This window comes from Sus scrofa, chromosome 1 (assembly GCF_000003025.6).
Source record: "Sus scrofa isolate TJ Tabasco breed Duroc chromosome 1, Sscrofa11.1, whole genome shotgun sequence".
NCBI classification, from domain to species: Eukaryota; Metazoa; Chordata; class Mammalia; order Artiodactyla; family Suidae; genus Sus; species Sus scrofa.
In genome coordinates this window covers 236,143,080-236,164,596 of record NC_010443.5, presented here as the reverse complement: position 1 = coordinate 236,164,596, position 21,517 = coordinate 236,143,080, and the positions used below count along the sequence as shown (strand labels likewise).

Sequence of the window (21,517 nt, the reverse complement as noted above, 5' to 3'; positions counted from 1 at the left end):
CAGTTAAGGCCATGTAGCTGAAAATTCCTTGACAAGAGTGGAGAGAATAATGAGATTTCAGTGAGATTTATTTCATACTCTCCAAAGCCAAGGATATGACTCAGGAGAAGACTAGGAGATTCCAAGACAAAGAACTGGACAGATAAGAAAAGTTATTCACAGGAAAAATCATTTTCTTTCCCACAGCATTTAAGTAACTGGACAGTTGATAACTTACACTGTAGAAGGTAACTACTGCACACCAAAAGGGGAAATAACATGTAGGAAATAATATTTGTATCTATGATTTGGGGTGATGGAGAGGGTCACAGTTGGACAGGAGTGCTCTGCTCAAAGAAACCTTTTTCATGAGGGATTCATTAGACACTGCAAAATATTACCATGTCAATTTTATTACATCCAAGATAATGAGAAAAACCAGGAACCTATGTCTTATTTATAGGCTGAAAAAAGTTGGCCAGAAATAGTCTATCACAGTTACTCTCAAAATTTAACATGCACAAGAATCACCTGGAGCCTGGGTTCTCCCCCCACCATTGCCCAGAGTTTCTCATTCAGCAGGTCTGTGGTGGTGCCTAAGAATTTATTTTTCTTACAAATACAGGTGATGCTGATGCTGATGCTGATGGTTCAAATCTCATACCTTGAGAACTGCTAGTTTATTATAAAGACCACGGCATACTAGACCTAGACACACACACACGTTGCAAATTGCTAATTACAGCAATTTAGTTACCTTTCCATTGTTGACTTTGTAAACAAAACTCTCCCCACCAACTTAAATGGACAAAAAATAGGGCCACTCAGAAAGAAGTCATGGCTAGTCACCCAAGGAGCCAGTCTATTTTAGAGCACAAATATACGTGCTTGGGCATTTGAAAGACGCAACCAAGGAGGAATATCTAGCAAGTAGGAAACAACATTGCCTTTTTTTTTTTTTTTTTTTTTTTTAGCTTTTTAGGGCTGCACCCTTGGCACATGGAGATTCCCAGGCTAGGGGTTGAATCAGAGCTACAGCTGCTGGTCTACTCCACAGCCACAGCAACATCAAACCCGAGCCTCGTCTGCAATATCACAGCTCAAGGACGCCGGATCCTTAACCCCTGAGCAAGGCCAGAGATCAAACCCACAATCTCGTGGTTCCTAGTCGGATTCGTTTCTGCTTGCCACAACGGGAACTCCAACATTGCCCTTTAAAAGCCTTTACCTATATCTTGAGGCAGACGTGAATTTTGTTCCTTGTACTCAAGGAACACCCTTTGGGCCTCTCTGTATCTTACACACGCACAGGGTTTCATCCACATTCTTCTTTCCTCACTATTCATTTTCTCGGAGTTTTCTTAACCGCCATGTGACTTCATGACCTCATTTTATAAATATGAGTGTGTGTGTGTATACATATAAAAATAAACTTTGCTCAGGTTAAGAAATTCCTTTGGGAATTTGATTGATGATACAGACATTTCATAAAAATAAACATACACATTTATACATATACATTTTACATCCAAATGAAGACAGAAATTCTCGTGTAAGTCTACAGGCCCCAGACTGCAACTCCCCTACTTGCATACTAATGATTCAAAAATACTTATCTTCAGCCTAAATTTTAACCTTAGCTTCAGTAGCACATATTCAAATATCTACTTAACGTCAGTATCTGGATGTCACACAACTGCCTCAAATTCTACATATACTCAGAAGTAACTGTCTAATAGGGATGGGGTTTCCTTTTGGGGTGATGAAGAAGTTCTGGAACTAGAAAGTAATGACGGTTGTACAACATTGTGAATATACTTAAATGTCACTGCATTGTACACTTTCAAATGGTACATTTTATATAATGTGTATTTTATAGCTAAAAAATCTACATTTATAAAACTGAAATTACTGTCTCTATTCTCCACCTCCCACACATCCAAAATTTGTGCTTTCTCTTATATTTCCTGTCTTTGAACATTAGTTACTTGTCATAACCATTTACCTAGTTGTCCAAGCCAGAAATCCAAATCATCTCTGACAATGCTTTCTTTCGTTTTCTCACTTAAAATTAATCATGAAGTTCTATGATTCTTCCTCATTAATAAAGAGTTAACCTGGAATAGTCAGCTACTTTTACCCCCAAGCTTCCACCCAAGTTCAGGGCACCATCATGAGCCTCATTTCTCTAGTTCTGTACCTTCCCACCCTCCACCACAACTCTACCTCAACAGCCTCTTCTTTATCTTGCCAGAGTGAGTTATCTTTTTGCTTAAAAACCTACCATTGCCTTCAGGATAAATTCCTCTTCATGACCTGGCCTCTGCTAACTCCTCTAGTCTTACCCCTCACCATCCTCCTACTCAAAGCCAACTGTCCAGTGATATAAGCTACCTGCAATTCCCAACTCATCACCAAGTTTTTTTTTGTTTGTTTTGTTTTTTGTTTTTTAAACTCCAGGTGCACATACCACTCCAAATTCCTAGAACTTCATTTCCCTCAATTCAGACCTGGCTTAGTTCTATTGGATAAGAGTCAATGTACATCATCTTGCTCAGAAAGCCTTTTCCGAGGCTCCACAGATGATATCCTTACCATGAGCTCCCTTACTATGAGTTTCTATATTCACTTACATTTACACTTTAAGTTAAAGTTAACTATCTCCTTTTAAAGACCACATTATCCTTGAGGGTAGGGAGTATATATCAATGCATCTCCAGTGCCTAGTACCCAGTACGTGGTATGTGCTAAATGAGTTTTCTTGAATGAAGTGATGCCCTAGGGAATAACAGGAACCCTGATACCAGAAGTCACACAATCCTGCAAAACTTTCCAGTGATTTCCTAGCTTGCTCCTATTAAAAGTCAAAGTCATTACGATGGGGTCCAGGGCTCTGACTTCATATCCTACCATTCTCCCCTTCATTTATTCAGTTTCAGCCATACTTTGAAACTTTGACTGGAAAAGTATTTCAGCCAAAGAGCCATTTAGGCGTGTGCAGGAAGGAAGGAACTGAGATATACTGAGCCTCCAGCATCTATCAGGCCCTGTGCCAGGTACTTTCATTTGCCATATCATAGAATCCTCACAATCACTCTGACACAGAGGCATGACTACTGTCATTTCACAGCTAAGGAGACTAAGCCTTAGAGTAGATGCTGAATTTGAACAGAAGGAAACTTTCTTAGAAAGAGTTCAGAGCAATGACTTTTCCTTCCCTAGATAACTTTGTATGCTGGTTATTCTGTTTGCTGTGTCTCCTCCCACCCAACTCTCTCTGCCCTGTTCTGGGAAGCTGGTCTCTATGAACCACGTCACCCAGACTACCTTGACCCTGGGGTTCTGTGTGGGTTTTGCCCAAGTGGAAGGTGTTAGCTGGAGACCTGAGGGCAAGGAAAGATGAGGGTAATTACTTCTCTATTTTCTTGCTGTCTTACCTAAGTTCTTAGAGTGGCCGCTTAGCATTTACCACCTGAGCTCTTGTCAGGCAGTCCATCTTTCAGACTATTGCTCTCATTGGGTCTGGCAACAATGCTCCCCATCTTTCTTCCCTTGAGGCCTAGGAGTGCTATGAATTCACCATCTTCATGCTTCACCATTCCTTTCTAGTTTCTGTTAACACTGATCAAGTCTTTGAAAATCGTTCTTTGGTTAGACTCTCTTCAATTAAATTCTTTTGAATGTACCAACTGTTTTTCTGCAAGGACCCCAATACTAGGAAGACAACAAATGGCCATGTTCTTCTCCTTTGTTTTTCCTTTCATTCAATTTCCAATATCTACAATCAAGGCTCCTTTCTCTCCTCTAATCTGAAGCTTCCTACCCTTCCAGAGTCTACAAGGCCTTCCAAGAAGTCTCTCTAAATCTATCACGTACAGAGTAACAATGCAGTTGCCGTTATTATGCTGAATCTAGTGTGACATTAGCACTCTGTTGTTCTTGCAGTTCTAAGACTGTTTAGCTTTGTTAGCCTGACCACCCTGGCAGGGCAATAAGCTCTTTAGGAGTAAGGAACTTTAGTGATTGTAATCTCCAAAGATATTTTAGCTGGAAGGAACCTTAGAGTTTACTTTATCTAACCACCTTATTATACAGATGGGAAGATTCAGGCTCACACAGGGAAGGATCTCTCAGAGCTTTAAGTGGCAGACTTAATTAAGTTCACCATCTAGATTCCCTCTACTACTTCACCATGCTGTGATCCTGCACTGGGTACTTAGTAGGCACTCAATATACTGATGACTCTTTCCTAAATTCATACAGGGAGTTTTGTTTGGTTCAGCATTAGGCTCCATGCCTAGATGGGTACCTGGCACATATTATGCATTCAAGCAAATATATATATTTACTGATTTTGAACCCTGGACACAGCAACAAGTTCCATGGAAATTATCAGAACTCAGAGGACCATTTATAACGATATTAATCCCTTGTACATCTAGAGAAAATGTAGTTTTCAAAGTGCTTTCACACATAAATAAGCCCATTTGATCCCTCTGAGGTAAACATGGCCAGAATTAATAGTCCATTTAACAGAAGTAAGAAACAGCCCCTGAAAAGTTAAAAGCCAAGGTCCCCTGTCTAGTAGTGAGCAGAGCTGAGACTACTGTTCATGTCTTGACTCTCACTTCAATACCATCTCCACTATTCCATGCTGCTTCTTCAGTTTGCCATTCTGTTTCAAGATATGGGAGGTTCGTTCAGGAAGCAAGTCCAAATATTCATACACTTATGCTGATGAAAATGATTTTGCTTTTTAAAAAATTCAATTAAAAGTACTCCTATTCTACTTCTGATTAATTACAACCTGCAGAACATCCCCAACTCTTGATACCATAAGGTCTGTTATCTCCCACAGAGAGAAGGGTTACCATCTGCACATTCTGGAGCGAAGGAGACAGCACTTTTGAGACATCATTTCCAGTACAGTCCAGAGCTAGGCTCTTTTTAAAACCAGTTACTCAAAGAAAAATAATACCTTGCCTTTGGCCCGATCCCACCAGAAAGGTATTGGCATAGGATTTCTTCAAGATGAAATACACCAGGAAGCTACCAGTAGATATTTTGATTGAATTCTCACATATATATATATAAACCTTCACTTTTTCTTTTTTTGGCTGCACCCACAGCATGTGGAAGTTTCCAGGCCAGGGACTGAACCCATGTTGCAGTTGCCGCCTGTGTGCAGCAATGCCTGATCCTTATTTAACCTGCTCCTTATTTAACTGCTGTGACACAAGGCACTTTCAAAAAAAAAAATTTAGTAGATCTCACCCTGGATTTTAGTTACTAGGATGATCTCTGCCTTAATCTGGGCATTAGGGAAACCAAAGATAACCTAAACATATCCAACCTCTTTGGATTTCAGTTTCCGTTAGGAATTCAAAGTACTGGCACAGAAAATTACCCCAAATCTTACATCAGGGAGTAGAAACTCAAGTGCCTATCAGGTGCCAGGCAAAGAATGTAAAGCTCAGTACGACTAAGCAAGGAGTAATGAAATCTATAATGAACTACAGCAAACTAATTTGTTAGTTGCTTCTCAGCTCCAACCACCCGCCACTTTGTGGGAATATGAGCTAAGAGTTAACAGTTCTTCTGATTTTCCCCCAAAAGCTGGAAATACGCATTTTTTAAATGTAAAATCTGGTTTTGAAAAGTCAGTTACTAATTCAAATCTGCAAGCCTTTTTGCAAGCCAGTCAGTTGGTTTTTCCTTATGGAGTAGGTTTCCTGCTCCATGTGAGAGAGGAATGATAGTAAATGTGCCACTTTAAAGTCAAATATGGTATACAACTCAGTGGGTAGTGCCGGGAAAGTGGACAAAGCTCCCTTAGTTAATACGAATGTACCTTGGTAGGGGCGAGGGGAGGGGGGAGTGTGTGTGTGTGTGTGTGTAGTTTCTGCTTTACAAGGTAACTGTATAAATGGGTGCCCTCTGGGAGGTATTTGGGTGATAAAAATCCGCTTTGCTAGGTATATGGGCAGATACGTCTTCTCTGGAGTGTCTGGAAAAGCCGTATAATCGAGTACGGCGGGGATGGGGAATACTGGGAGAGCAGTTAACGAGAGAGTGTGAGGACAGACAGCTATTAGGAAATAATAGCGCTAGGGATGCGAGATAGTGTGGGGGTACAGTTTCTCTTCAGTGTTGGAAGGAGAAGACGATAACCTCTTCCGTCACCACCCTTGGGCACTTCTCGCTCACCATCGCCGCGCAGCGGTCGACTCCAGCAGCCGCCATCTTAACGCACCTTTCTGCGCAGGTGCCCTGGAGTCGCACGGTTCAGTCGAGTAGAGCCCCGCCTCCAACCACGCCCCCACCCCCACGAGCCCGCCCCAGCCACACCCCCTTTCTTAGACTCTGCCCTCCTCCCCCTCAGCCTTTTTAGGCTCTACCGCTTGGGGTTGGCGGGGGAGTGGAAAGAGTAGCAAAGAGCCACTGGCCTAAAATCTGTCATTATACAACAAAGTCATTTCTACAGCTTTCCACACTTCAGGAGAACTACCAGACCACAAAGGCTGATATAAGATAATTTATTACAGACTAACCAATAATTTCCTGTAACAATGGCACATACAATAATTAAAAACAGCAAAGATGCTTAGTTTCTTGTTTCATGTAATGGCCAATGGACAATGCTGAGCCCTCAGGAAGCCCAGGAGGCTGCTACTGAGAAAGTGAAGGGCCATGTCACATCTCTGAGCAAGGGCCGGGAAAGTCCACATGGCCCCCTGTAAAGAGTTTGTCTCTGACCTCACAGGGAGTGTTGAGGCCCACCCCCACTCCATCCAGTCTGTACAGAGGGATCATAATCCAAATTCCTTCTGTAGGATTGAACATCTATGAGGGGAACAGCAGCTGACCTAGATGAAAGGGAATGAGGACAAAAGCTAGATTCCTTCTGCAAAGGGGAACACCACCAGAAGGCAGGGGCCGTAAGTGAGGACTTTCTAGGCTGATTTCCACAGTTTTTGGCTTTGCAGGGCTTATCCACACAGAAAATACAGCCCTCTCTCCTGGAGCCTTCACTTAGCTTCAGGTGCATACACTTAAGAAGAGTCTCTTGTGTCCTGAAGCATCACTCCCCTTCCTAAAGGAATGAGGTAGGGGGACTCCTGGGCAAGTGCCCCTGGTGCTTGAGTTCCAAAGAAATTCTGCTCAGGGCTCTGAAGCACCATGTGAACCTGGTTCTACTCATGACAGATAATCTGGGGGAAGGGATTAGCACAGCTCACTTCTGAAGGGTATTTCGTTCAGTTTCAATGCCTTGTACTCACTTGAGTCACTCTAAATCAGTGGATTCTGCTCAAGGGACAGTCTGAATTGTACTCCGTGTGCTCTGCCCTAATCATACTCCAGTCCAAACCACAGGGCTCTGCAATACCTGTAGACTCAACTGATTACTTACCTAGTTAAGTACAAGCTCCAGGCCCTCTAAACTCGTTCTTCTAATGATTCGTATGTATGGGTCTAACTAGATAAGGTGTGCTATGGAGGGGGTGGAGAAGTGGTGTGGGGTGAAAGGGTCTCTACCAAAAACAGCTGAAACTCTCAGAAATGTCTGTTTCTTTCTCTTTATGAAAGACTCCCTATGCGGTAATCCCCACAGTCCAGTTCTGAGCACCACAGACCTATGAGTGAGGGGTTCATGACCCTTTCTAGGAAATGCCATGCTCTCACCACCTCTAGTTTTTCCTTCTATTTCCTTAACTTAAGGAGTCAGCCTCTTGACTCTGAGGAACCCTAAGCTGACTACATAGTAACTCCTACCGGCCCTGACTTGTGGAACAGGTGCCATCCAGTTGGCACAGGAGCCTAGGTGCTCAGCTCCCCTCCTCCATGGAACGAGACTCCGATTTGAGCTTCACAAACTCTCGGGCCACTTCGTCATTGCTCCTCTGAGACAGAATCCGGAGAATAGTCATGCCTGTCTCATCCATGTGGATCTTCCGGCCCAAGGGGCACCAGCAGGCACAGCTACCCTTGGCTGCCACATCCCTCAGAGGCATCACAGCCAGCCCCAGAACACGATCCTCCCGGGCAAAGCAGTAGTCCTTCACACATATTTGCAACTCATAGGCTTCTGGTCCCTCTTCATTTCCCAGGAGGCTGTAAGCACAGAGTAGGTGGAAGGTAGGAGACCAGTGCTAAGGGCATTCTCAACTAAATTCACCCCAACCACCATCCAGTCTATCCTTTTCTCCCCTCCCAATTTTTACCCCCCAGATCACCCCATCTCATCCCATCCCAGAGTCCTGCAGGTCCCCCATGCCATAACTTACAAGTGAATGTCTCATTGTACTTGGGAGCCCAGTTGTTGCTTTTAGACTTGGTTGTGAACTTCCTCTTCTTATCACTTTGGTGAGGGCCAACCATGGTTACTTCCACGAAGGGCCGGAACATACCTGCTGTCTGCCACTTGAGGTCATTGGCAGCCACCACTGCACAAACATGGGAAATCTGTGAGGGATCCCATCAAGCATTCCCAGTTCTTGAGCCCCAGGTGCCATTCCCCTTGGAGGAGGGCTAAGCTGAAGGGCTGGGATGAGCAGCCCCTGCCTTTGATTGATGAGGCCACTGGGCAAGAAAAGGTCTGAGGTGAGTCCATGCCACTCACCTTTCACTGTGACCTTGTGCTCTCCTGTGCCAGGATGTGTAAACAAGTCCACCTGAATGGAGACTTCTCCCACAGGATCATCCACACCAGACCCTGAGGGACAGATGAACAGATGATCCTCCATTGAAGAACTTTAAGTCTTTAGGTCTAATTATGATAGGTAAAACTGTGGAGTTGGGAGGCTACTGTCATACACCCTAAAGCAAGAAGCAGTCACCCACAGAAGCTATGGGGAAGTAAGCAGTGGGGGAAGGGAATGAAAGAGGATAAAGAATGAGGCTGTGTATTAAAATACAAGTCAGGGTGACAACATCTTAGGCAAAACTTCCAGAAATTCAATTGGTATCTCTCAGGTTCCCCAAACCTCTCTTAGGCTAAAGAATTTTCATTGAAAGATGAGGGAAAGGAGAGTGCTTCCATCCTATATTTTTGAGAACTATGTCCACCCCATGGTGTCTCAACAGGACAATGAGGGTCCCATCTAGCCAAAAACAGCACCCTCCCACCCAGAGAGGCCCCTGCTTGGGAGGCTGCCCTGCACAGAAACACTCTGTCCTACTCAGACCTGGACCTCTCCACAAACAGCTCCCTAGTCCCTCTGGCCAATTTGTAGGCTCCCTCCCGCAGAGGCCTCACTCACTATTTTGGGAAAACACCAGTACCTAGACCCCAGATAAAACTTCTTTGTCCTAAGATGGACGGGTGGGGGGATTCTGAGGACAGAACTATCATGGAGCCTGTGTTGATCTGCATGAATACACTGCCCATCTCTGAGCCTTGGGATAGAGGTTCCAAACTGTGACACCTGATTCCCCCAGCCCCAACATAAGCAGCTCATTCTGGTTCACAGGGGACAGTGTTAGCCCATGTTAGAGTCACATCTGCATGGTGTATAACGTACCCTTTTCCGGCTGAATGTCCTCATTAGCAGTAAACCTAATACCTTTCCCATCATGCACTGAGTGAGGACAGGCAAGTCAAGAGGTAGCAGCAGGAGGACAGAGAAAGAAGAATCAATTAGAGGTCTATGGAGTTAACAGCCATTCAGAACAACTCTATGCATATTCTGAGGGAGCAGAGAGATGGGGTAGGGCAGAGAGAGAAGCCAAAGAACTGGGATTGGTGCCTGAATGCTTCAAATTATACTTAACGGTTTGAAGATTAGCCAAATCATGGGCACTAGCAGTAGAACATAGAGAGAGAAGGTTTCTAAGACCAGCAGGGCACAAAACAGAGTAGGCTCTAGTTTCCTAGGCCCTTAAATGATAAAGCAATACGTAGAAAATGTACACACATACATCTGCATCCCCCCTGTAGCCCCCACCCCTGTTCTTACTTCATACATGCCCATTCCAGCCTCTCCTCATCTTTACATTTAGCTTAAAGCTCAATGTTTCTAAAAAGCCTTTTAGATTAACTCAGATCCTTCCTTTACATGTGTACTCAGCTCTGTGAAAGTTCTTTGAGTCCCCACCACCCCACTTTTTTTTTTTTTTTTTGCTTTTTAGGGCCACATTGGTGGCATATGGAGGTTCCCGGGCTAGGGGTTGAATCAGAGCTACAGCTGCTGGCCTGCGCCACAGCCACAGCAACGCTGGATCCGAGCTGCGTCTGCAACCTACACCACAGCTCATGGCAACGCTGGATCTTTAACCCACAGAGTGAGGCCAGGGATCAAACCCACAACCTCATAGTTCATAGTCGGATTTGTTTCTGCTGCATCACAACAGGAATTCCCTTCCTGTCCCCTTAAGCAAGGCTCACAACTTCTTTTGTTCTCTCTTCTCAGTTTGGACTTTGCAGTAGTATGCGCCTCTTGTGTCTCTTCACCATCCATCAATCACATTCTAACTGCTTAAGTCCTTCTCCTCAGGTCAGCTCTGTGCTCCAGATCCACAGCTCAGTAAGGCCTAAGCCTTCCCGCCCCACCTCCACCAGGTTCACTCCTCCAGGCAGAATGCCCAGGTTTCCCTGGAACGTGCAATAATAATGGCACCTTGAAGGTACTTAGGGGCAGGGGTGTGGGGAAATGTCGGGTTCCCAGGATCAAGGTTAGAATTTCAGTCTGATACATGAATATGTGTTTTGTTACAGGTGGCCTGCCTGGAGGCAGGAAGGGGTTCTGGGAACTGGAAATCACTGGGAAAAAAACAGCTGCCTGGATTCCCTTAGCATCACCCACGAAGCTGGAGCCTCAGCTTTGCAGAGCCATGTGATCCGCACCCTCCCTTCAACTGCTCCCGTAGTTTGCCTCTCTTAGTCTTCTCCTCATCCCCACTGGAGAATCTTGCAAGTCTTTTCCTTTCTCTTCCCAGGACAACTTCCAACTAGGGCTCCCAAAGCTATGAATCTTCAAGAGTCTCAACCACTAATTCTCAATTCCTTGAAGATTTTTCCTGACAAACAGGGTATATTCCTTGAGCTCAATGCCCTGGCCAGATGATGTCTGGGAAGAGATAGTTCAGGCACATTTCCAGGTCTCTGTGTGGGGTGGGGATAAGCATTGGGGTTCATCAAGAAATCCTGATGTTGGGAGTTCCCTGGTGGCCTATTGGCTAAGGACCTTGTGTGGTCACTGCTGTGGCTTGGGTCACTGCTGTGGCATGGGTTCGATCCCTGGTCTGGGAACTGCCATATGCTGTGGGGGCAGCCAAAAAAAGAAAAGAAAGAAATCCTGATATCTGAGTTTGAAGAGCTTTCTAAAGAAGTACCTGAATCCACCCTAAGGGTACAGGATACTGATTCCCTAGGCAACAGAGATGTATTGGGGTGGGGAAGGGGGCACCCAAAGCCCTCAGGCCTTACCCTGGGCTGTTTGTGAGCGCACAAAGGTCTTGATGAGTGTGTCTGTGGTCTGTGTGTACAGAGACAGGGCATAACGCAGGGACTGCAGATCTGGGCTCTTCTCCAGGAAGGTTTTCTTCAGCCCATTGCCTCCGGCATGGAAGTATTGCTGAAAGACAAGAATAACTGCTATTACCTCACTCCTTACAGAGAGGCAGCTCCTCAACAATGTTTTCAAAGAAATGACATCTGAGCAGAGGCCCAGAGAAGATGTCAGAAGAGGATGGTGAGCCATTTGATAGACAAGATCAGGAATACTACACAGAGCCAGAGTCATAGTCTCTTGGGTAAAGAGTATTATTTGAATATGTGCAGGAGTGGTAAAGGATGGCCACGTTTCTGGATGTGATGTTTGAAGGATGAATCTATCTGGACAGGTAAAGGTATGGGAAGGAAGCATTTCAGGCAGAGAGTAGTCACAAGTGTCACCTTACTCCTCCAAAGCCGTAGAGTTCTTGATACCTATGGCATAGCTCTTCCAAGTGCCCTCAATCACATTCTATATTACCACCTCACCAGATTGTAAGTATCTTGATAGGTTCTAGGAATCATATCTAATTCTGTGTCCTTCATAGAGTATAACACCTGGTATACATGTTGTGTGGTTGAATGAATGAATGAGTAGTAGGGAAAAAAATCCTTTGAAAACTCAAATGACTTTACTTTTAATTTTTTTTGTCTTTTGTCATTTTAGGGCCATACCTATGGCAATGTGGAGGTTCTCAGGCTAGGTGTCGAATCAGAGCTGTAGCTGCCAGCCTATGCCACAGCCACAGCAACGCCAGATCCGAGCCGTGTCTGCGACCTACACCATAGCTCACGGCAATGCCAGATCCTTAACTCACTGAGCGAGGCCAGGGATCGAACACCGGTCCTCATGGATACTAGTCAGGTTTGTTAACCACTGAACCACGATAGGAACTCCTCAGATGCCTTTAAGTCTAAGTGAAGAGGTCAGCCAGATCTGCGCTATTAATGAACTGGAAGTTTAATTCCCAGTGGAAAATATTCAGGAATGACAATGAGGAACTAAGTGAAGTGAACTTTCCTCAGAACCCAAGAATAAATGTTCTAGGTCCATGGTGATTCACCTGAGACCACTCAGGTGGTAGCTTTTTGGTTGCTCCCAAGCAGGAATATGGATACAGCAAGAGAAAGAAATGGGACATAAAAAGCCTCTTTCCTGGGTATGGGGTGGCAAGAGTCCGAGGGACACCTAATCTGGCAGAGTGGAATGCCAGGACCGAGAGGGTACGCTAGTAAGACTGTCTGGAGGAAGGGGAGGTCTCCACCTTGATGGTGTCCAGAGCGAGGTCAAGGATGGCACACTGCTTTGGGGTGAGATTTCGTGTTTCCTCTCGCACCATGTGGTCCTAGAACCCCAGAGAGAGCAAGAGCATCAGCACAGCTTATGGCTGTCATGAAAGTCCTTCCCCCTCCTGTCAGCCCACAGCTACAAGTGCCTCCCCCGCCGCTTCCACTTCAGTCTTCAAAGCTCAAATTTCCTTCCTCCCAGGCATCTCAGTCCTCAGCTTCAGAAGGACCCCACACATCCAGAGTACCTTGAGTTTTGAAAGATGGCTCAGTTCCTTGGCAGCAGTGAAGATCAGTTGGGTGCCCTGGGCAGAGAGACAATCAGTCAAAGGCAGAGAACCCTAACCTTGATGAGGAAGCATGGAGCCAAGGAAGGGAGACAGCAGGAGGAAGTGAAAGGGAGGTGTCTTTACCGTCTGATCAGTAAGTGGTGGCAGGACAATCATCCTTTCCATTGTGTTCATTACCACCCGCCAGAGCTCCTTCAGGACACGCTTCAGAACCGTCTTCTCACACACAGCAGCAAATAGTGTGAGGCTGTAGGACCAAGCAACAGGTAAGGGTGGGGTGAGTGCTTGACCCCCTCCCTAAGAGGCTCCTCTGTCCGACTGCCTCTACTGTGTTTGTCCCCACAGGAGAGTCCTGAGGGCTGTACTCACTTGCCATCCAGGAAGTCCATGAGAGGCCGGAGCACACTGTCTGCATCCTGAGTCACTGAGGCCCGGGTGTTGGGCGATGCATTTCCTGGGCCTCGCACCTGGCCCAGGATGTCAGCCATTTGTCGAACACACTCATCAATCCGCACCTGGAAACTACACATGTGCCCACAGTGCAGCCTTCCCTGCCCCGAACACACACTGTCCCTCAAGCAGCACCAGCTATTCAGTTCCACTCCAACTCATGGCTCCAACAGGGATAGCCAGCAGAAAGAGAGGGAAGAGCCCCATGTATGCAGCTGGATGGATGACTGTAGGGCAGGGGATATGGGACAGGCCAAGCTTCACACCTGCTCTGAGGACTGTGTGTTCTGGGGCCACTAACCTGTTTCCAAACACCATGCTGAGCTCATCCAGAACTGTATTCAGTTTCACCTGCAGCTCTTTCAGACTGTCTGCAGCTTCCGAGTCCAGCTGTATCCACAGGAGGTAGGCTTCTTACCCTTTTACCCCCATCCTGTGTCCCTACTCCTCCCTCCTAGGGCCTCCACCCCAAGGCCACTCAAATCCCTCAGCTCAAACCAGCCAAGACCCAAAGCTAAACTTCTGGCCTAGACCCAGTCAGGACAGGGTGGAATTCCATGGCTTAGGAACAAAGGGAAAGTGTAGCAACCCCAAAACTTAGGACCTACCTCCTTGCCACCCATGGCCTCAAACATTTTCTCCAGCTGGACCCTCAGTTGCTGCATGTTGTTCATCAGGATGCAAGGCTTCGGGGACAGATGGAGCTGCTGAGTCCTGGCTTCTTTCAGTACAGGACCCATCAGTCTAGAGTCCCTCCCTCTCACATTACTCCAAAAGCCACAGGGAATTTACAACACATATTACATGTGTCTTTCCCTAAGCGCTGAGATCTGGAAACAGTTCAGACATTTCTCCTTGAATGAAGACTAGTGCAAATGTTTCTTTCTTTTTTCTTCTTTTTATGGCTGCACCTGTGGCATATGGAAATTCCTGGACCAAGGGTTGAATTGGAGCTGCAGTTTGTGGCAACACCAGATCCTTAACCCACTGAGAGAGGCCAGGGGTCGAACCTGCATCCTTACAGAGACAATGTCAGAGGGCCCTTAACCCTCTGAGCCACAATGGGAACTACCAAATGTTTCCTTTTTTAAGCTGGGTGGTAGGCCTCTGGTGTTCGTGAAACTACCCTTTATAACTCTCTTATTTTTTTAAAAAAGAAAAATACTAAACAAAGGTCTAGCCTAGTAGAGAATAAACTACCAAATGGAGGATCAGAAGAACTCCTCATCAAGTTCTTATTATTTTGTGGATAATCTCAAGCACAGCCCTGCTGGGAATCAGAAGTCAGGAACACCACCCCACCCTCAGCTCGGAGGATAGCTTCAAAAGCAAAAAGGATTCAGATGTCTACACTCCCATCTCTAAGGATCCCAGCACCTGACCCTCACCATTTTCTCCTTTGTGCAATAAGCTGGGAAGTTCTTTGATAAGATGTCTGCATATTCCATCAGCACCTTCCCAATGGTCTAAGAAAAAAGGAAAAGAGAGGGAAGCTTTAGCCCTCCCCATAAGGATCTTGCCTGGGGTCGCACCTCTCAACCCAGGGCAACAACAAAGGTAGGTACATGGGAATCTCAGAGTAAGGGAAAAATCTCCTCTCAATCCCAGAACAGCATAGAAACAAACCCACCTGTCTGCCCCAGACTCCAGAAAAGGAGAACGGGGTAACACCAGGCTTCACCCGATGGCCACCACAGAGAGGGGTTGAGCTCAGGCCGTGACTAGGCTGTGAGCGTGGTGGTGGGAAGGGGGACAGGTAGGGAGAGTCATGGTCACCTTAGCAAATCTCCTCATGTAGTGGGCAAGGATGTTGGGGTCTGGGCATTCCAGCTTCCGGATGATCTCAAAGCTTTGATTGAGCTGTGTGAAGACGTCCACCACCGAGCAGGAAAAGAGTGCATGCTCTGATGTCTGCTGGAACTAAGGAAGGTTACACAGAGGGTTATCGTCTTTAGCAGCTACCTTCTCCTGAGTTCCTGGTAAGGTTCTAAGGGCTCTCTGCCCAGCAGGAGTGGCTTGGTGCCCACAGCAGTGCTCCTCATGGACTCCACAAGGCAGGGTCAGCCATGCTGGCTGAAGCCCAGGAACTTTTGCTGACAGTGCATTGTTGGGAGACCTAGACTGACCCCTGTGCAACTCAAGCCCCTGGCTTACCCCATCCTTCTTATCACGTTCCAAGGCCCCACGAAGAAATTCCAGAGACACATCCTCATTCTCATCCAGCCATTGCAGGACAAACTGCTCAAACCACCTGCAGCCAGGCAGGAAAGGTGGGGGTTGGAGCTAGTGGTTGGCATATGCCCTGTGCCTGACAGGATTATGGCCCCGCACATTCCCTTAGCCCCCCCTCTTCCCTCTGCATCCCCCACATGAAACTCACGCTGGGTACTCAGGCACCTGCCCCTGGAGAGCAGGTAGATCCCGCACATATTCATTGTGGAGCCACTTCACCTTGAAGTGCAGGTTCATGTAGTCGGCGCTCTTACATAGCCGGTCTTTCTCATGCTCTAGTAGTGGGGAGGAAGGCTGGGTCAGGTCCCGGCAGGAGAGGCTATGGTTTCTGAGCTTTCCCAATGCGGCAGATCCAGTCAGGTGGCTCTATCAGATGTCTTAGAACAAGGGTAACTCCAAAGCACCTCCTCACAGCCATCTCCCCTACCAGCAAGTGCTCTGCTAAGAGCCTGGCCCAAATCTGTCTTTAGGGACTAAGCCAAACCTCCAGATAAGGCCTGCAGTCTTCCTGTTCTGGCTTTTGGAAGTGCCAAGTGAGGTACTGGCCTCTGGGGACGTAGAGGAGAAAAGGATGTGGGTGCTAAGGCTGATTACTGGGGAAACTGCCCGGACTGTAGAGGGATGAAAGTTTTTCAGGACTTTTCTAACCTAGTAGTTAGGCCATTTCCTCAGATGGACTTAAATACAGAGATGAGCAGCTGTACATGACATGAATGGCTCAGACAACTATACAGAGACAGAGAAAACCAAAGGGGGCCCAAGCTGACAGAGAGAGCAAGTGAGCAGTCATGTTGTAACAGAATCCTCAGGTAACCTGAGGGCCCCAGAGTGGAGCTGAGACACTGAAAAATGAACTCTCAAAGAAATATGCAAATAAGTCAGTTTGGAAACCATGGAAACACAGCCAGATGAAAGGGCCATCCTGCTACAGAAAATGGGATGCTTATGAATTTGAAAGGTCATCTAGCTGAATCTGCAGAGCCTTCTGGAAAAATCTAGGACAAAGATTACTCACAGCTTGCCCAGAGAGTCTGGAGCACTGGCCACACCCACAGGTTTTCTTCATTTACCTCCTTTATAGATAAAGCATTAATGTAAATAATAAAAGCCAACTGTGTGCTTACATATAACTTAATGGTGAAAGCAAACAAATGGGGAAGAGCACTGAGCAACAGAGAAGGGAAGGCCAATGTCCTTGGGAAGTCTAGTGCTCAACTCGGAGTTGCCATGGGTGATGCTCATCCATGTCAAGGGAGAACAGCCAGTCTGGGGCAGCTGGCCCTTAGAACAGCAGACTCGCAAGGAGGAAATGGGAGTCTGGGAATCAGCTTCAAAAGGCTCCCTGTCCCAGGAATTTCACCTCCTGGCACTGTAGGCAGCACCATCTCAATCCGAAGTTGCATTTGCAGTCTCTTCTATGAAGCAGTGAGCAAGAGAAGAGGAAAAAGTACTAAGACTAGAGGTAAGGGACAACAACCAAAAGCTCTTACCACCCAGAAAGAGGACTTTTCGTATACGAGTGACAGTGGATGCTTGTGACAGAGCAGAGACACCAATGAGCAATAAAGAAAGTGAAAAAATCAGGGACATCAGAGAGACACTCTCAGAGCCTCCTCCTCTTCCACCCCACATCTTGCTGTTGTTAAACTTTTTGGAAACAAAAAGTTACCACCAGGAGGGGTCTCCCTCCATCCTGTTCAGCAACCCACTGAAAGTGGAGGCAGTGCCTCTCCATCACACCAGAGCTCCCTACCTGCTTTCTTCTAGGGACCTTCAAGTTAATGTATTTAATAGAATTCTCATTTTCTCTGTCAATCTATTATCTGTACTCTGGTCCCAAACCTCAATTTCTAATTAACTTCTGTGGTACAGAAACTAACAGGATGATTGCTCAAACACTGGTCACACTTTAAACTCTTCTTACAAGTCCTATGGAGTTATACTCCCGTAAAGTTGCTGGAGGCTGCTGTTGGGGGTGGAGGCAGGAAGGTGATTAATCTGTTAAAAGAGGCAGTCAAGTAAACTTTCTCTGCCCATGAGTTTCACATTTCTCCCTCCATGCATCTTTCATCCTCAGAGAGTTCTTTCAACCTCATAATTTCAACTACCCAGCCTGCTGGTATCTCCCCCAAATCTTTCTCGGGTTCTGGTAATGTCTATATAAGGCTTTGATGGAATATCTTACTTGGTCCACGTTTAACTCCAGTCACCCACCTTTTACCATCTTAACATCTCAGCTGAAGGTGAACAGAGTATGCACACTAATCTTACTCTCTTGTTCAGTGCTGAGCATCATCGTCAAATTTCCTTTTTCCTTTTTAGTTACATCCGTTAATTCATCAAACCCTGTTGATTTTATCTGAAAATTTCTCTGGAATTTGTGCATTTCTTTCTAGTCAGCTGTTTCTGTCTACATCTCATTACCACCATCTCTAACCTGGATCACTACAATAGTCCTCAAACTGGTCTTTCCTCCTGATCCATTCTGTGTACTGGAGCCAGAGTGAGTGGCCTTTCCACAGTAAAACTCTGATCATGTCAATCCCTTGCTTAACATGGGATTGTTGTTCAATGGCCCTCAACTGCCTCAGGATAGAGTCCAGAATCTTTTAAAAGGCTTAAAACTTCCTGTATGATCTAGTTCTGTCCTACTCTATCTTCACCTCTTACTCATCTTTGCCCCTATACTCTAATATACTAGTCCCACTGCAGTATTGCTTCCAGTTCCCCAGGCACGCCAGCTCCCTCTAGAGCCCAGGTGTCTGAACATAACTATCCTCTGCCTAAAATGCCTGTTCTGTCACTACTGCCTTTCCTCCCCATCAGCTAAGTCCTATCATCTTTCAGGTTTCAGTTTGTACATCACCTCCTCCAGAAAGATACCCAGGTCCTCTTCCCAGATCCAGGTTACATGGTTCTCCTCTCAGCTCCTGATGCTTCTTCCTTTTGTGACACTTAGCTCTAATCGTAACTGCCTATTTATTTATTTATTTGTCTTTTTGTCTTTTAGGGCCACACCTGCAGCATATGGAGGTTCCCAGGCTAGGGGTCGAATCAGAGCTGTGTCTGAGACCTATACCACAGCTGCGTCTGTGACCTACACCACAGCTCATGGTAATGCCAGATCCTTAACCCATTGAGCGAGGCCAGGGGTCAAACCTGCATCCTCATGGTTCCTAGTCAGATTCGTTAACTGCTAAGCCACAACGGGAACTGCCGTAACTGCCAATTTATATGTTTGTTGTGTAGACTAGCATATGAGCTTCTCAAGGGCTTGGGCTATGCTGCATCTTACTGGGGTTCCAACAACTAGCACAATGCATGGCACAAAGAAAATAATACATCTGGTGAATAGGGTGGGGATTTACTGCAAATGGGCATGAAGAGACTTTCTGTTCTATATTTTAATTGGGACAGTAGTTATACAGGTGTACTTATTTCTCAAACCTCATCAAACTGTACTCAAAATGTTTTTATATTATCATATGTAAATTAGACCTTAATAAAGCTGACTTTAAAATGATAGCATTGTCACAGTTGTAGTCAGTACTCTCCCTTTATCAATCAGGAACTTCTCCCCTTCTCTTGCCCTCCATCATTCCCTATACTTTGTTTCAACTTCCTTCCAATGTCTATCAAAGCCAATTCTTCCTCTAATTTCTCTGCTCTAATCCGGCCCCTTCCCTTCAGCCCTAAATTATTACACTATCTGCACTCTGCTTCCAGTCTCTCCCTGTTTCATCTGCCCTCACTTTCCACTGAGGTAAAGTTTTATAAAAACACTACTCTGTTGACATTACATCTCTGCTCATGAGCTATAATGATTTTTATCATCCTTAATAAATGCCAGGCACCATGCTAAGTATGTCACATATATCTCAGTTACTTCATTAGCTCAATGAAATAGATGCTATCATCACTCCCATTTTACAGATGGGAAAATGGGACTCACAAAAGTTAAGTAGTTCAGTCTAAGAATACACTGAGTAGGTGGTAAAATTGAGATTTGAAACCAGCTCAACATGAGTTCTTCTTACAGCAGTTTTCAACCCTTCTGTATTTGTTTTAAACATCAGCAGAACTCGCCATTCGAAAGAAATTTTACTTAAAACCTCATTTAAGATTAATAAATCTTAAGTGATTTATTTAAGAGCTGACTTAGCTGGCACCAGCTGAAGGGCCTGGAGCCTAGCACTGCACACTATCAGCTCCCTGCCCCCACCACTCCCCTCCCGCCATTTCTACCTTTCTCGTAGCTTCTCTGTTTGAAAACTTCTAACTTTAACTATCCCTCTTACGGAATTAATACACTTTTCACAAGTATTTATTTTCCCCTGTCCTAAAACCACTGGTGCTAGAGTTCTTTAAGAACTAGGACCATATTCCCCATCAGGCTCACCAAATGCTGCCTGGGGGAGAGGGACAGGTGACCTACTCAGTGGCCTGACAGGCTCAGGCATGGGTTACAGCCCCAGATGTGATCTAATATGGGCAGGAGGCAGCCACTGCTCAGGGGCGGAATTACAGTATATGCATGTACAGTATGTGACTGTCTCAAACTTAACACAGATCTTCAAGGTTTCTGTCAACCTCAAAAATTACTGCTCCTAGACCTCAAAAGTTGAAAAGTCTGAGGGAGACTTGTCCTTGCCCCAGATGGAACCCCCTCCTTCTAGATCCACTTTCACAGACTGAGGAGACAGAGGAACATATATAAACAGACAGGAAAGGCAGCTAAATAAGTGAGCACAGATGAGTAGAAATGGGAAGGTCTGATGCAGGTAAGGAATGATATCTTTGCAGACCAAAGTGGGACATGAATAAAATAAGCTGAAGGAACAAGATGAATAATGACTTGTCTGCGACCCTGCTCTACAGGAGAAGTGAGGGGAATAAGCATCTTTCTGGCTTTGTCACACCAATTCAGAACAGCTTTCAAGGAAAACCAGGTCAGGTAGTCTACAGTATGAAAATAATCTTACCCATCTTTGTATTTAAGGTTCTGTAGTCTGTAAAACTGTAAAAGTTAGTTTCAAAAGACCATTCTCTAGGGAGTGGGCCCCTTGAGAACACCCAGTATGGGAAGAGTTGATCTCTGGGTGGGCAAAGTCTTAACTAGGTACTACTCTAAAGCTAGAAGGAGGAACCCACATCCACATAGCAATTTCCATTATTCCTTTGGCTGAAGCTTTGCCTACCCAAGGCCTCTTGTGGCCTATCACTCACTATATCTAGAATTCCTCTAGTTTCTCACTGTACCATTCACCCCAAACTTGTAGCTGTCTGGCAGAAGAAAGGGACAGTAAAGAAGGTTCTTGGGCTAGGAGTCTGCAGCCCACTGCCTTGGGCACACCCTTACCCTCCAGTGCATATTTCATGTCTTGGGCAAAGAGTTGCCACATCACTTCTGCGCTGACTTTTCCCACATTCAACTCCTGAGGAAACCTGGATGATGGAAGAAGCCACAGTCAGAGAACAAGGCAAGAGCCATTTGGTTTGACTGATTTCAAGGCTAACATGCCTAGTTGTTGGAGGTCAGATCAAAGAGAGGAAAAGCCTAGGAAACAGGGCTAGGCTCAAAATGGAGAAAAGGGAACCAGGGGTTGGCCATAGGACAAGGAGGGCCAGAGGTTCCCCTCAGGCAAGTGACCCCAGGGGGAGATGATGCCTAGAAGGGAATTGTGGCCAAGAGGAGAAGGGTTGAGGTTGGAAGGCAGGCCCAGACTAAGTAAGATAGTGGAGAAAGGGCAAGGAGGTAGGTGTAAGAGGCCCACTTTATTCACAGCAG

General features: G+C 45.8%; 2 protein-coding genes across 16 annotated transcripts in view; both read right to left on the bottom strand.

The window, feature by feature from the left end:
• LOC100156421 (phospholipid-transporting ATPase FetA-like) overlaps window positions 1-6,249 on the bottom strand; it is a 99,002-nt gene extending 92,753 nt beyond the window's left edge. Inside the window, exon 1 of the mRNA XM_005660209.2 lies at window positions 6,187-6,249. The gene's annotated coding sequence lies outside the window, so the exon portion shown is untranslated. The remainder of the gene's footprint in view (window positions 1-6,186) is intronic.
• The window catches only part of UNC13B (unc-13 homolog B), a 239,348-nt gene continuing 224,329 nt past the window's right edge, over window positions 6,499-21,517 (bottom strand). For 9 of the 15 annotated variants that reach the window (XM_021065567.1, XM_021065570.1, XM_021065572.1 and 6 more), the window contains 16 exons: window positions 21,089-21,174; window positions 15,878-16,004; window positions 15,652-15,748; window positions 15,274-15,417; window positions 14,886-14,963; window positions 14,106-14,183; window positions 13,799-13,887; window positions 13,417-13,569; window positions 13,171-13,294; window positions 13,006-13,062; window positions 12,736-12,816; window positions 11,405-11,552; window positions 9,501-9,557; window positions 8,600-8,692; window positions 8,265-8,423; window positions 6,499-8,091 (listed from right to left, as the gene is read on the bottom strand). In XM_021065567.1, coding sequence (XP_020921226.1) covers window positions 8,039-8,091; window positions 8,265-8,423; window positions 8,600-8,692; window positions 9,501-9,557; window positions 11,405-11,552; window positions 12,736-12,816; window positions 13,006-13,062; window positions 13,171-13,294; window positions 13,417-13,569; window positions 13,799-13,887; window positions 14,106-14,183; window positions 14,886-14,963; window positions 15,274-15,417; window positions 15,652-15,748; window positions 15,878-16,004; window positions 21,089-21,174 — 1,624 coding nt within the window. In that variant the 3' untranslated portion in view covers window positions 6,499-8,038. Of the gene's footprint in view, window positions 8,092-8,260; window positions 8,424-8,599; window positions 8,693-9,500; window positions 9,558-11,404; window positions 11,553-12,735; window positions 12,817-13,005; window positions 13,063-13,170; window positions 13,295-13,416; window positions 13,570-13,798; window positions 13,888-14,105; window positions 14,184-14,885; window positions 14,964-15,273; window positions 15,418-15,651; window positions 15,749-15,877; window positions 16,005-21,088; window positions 21,175-21,517 lie in introns of all 15 variants that reach the window. The other 6 variants (XM_021065583.1, XM_021065575.1, XM_021065580.1 and 3 more) reach the window with 2 other exon arrangements.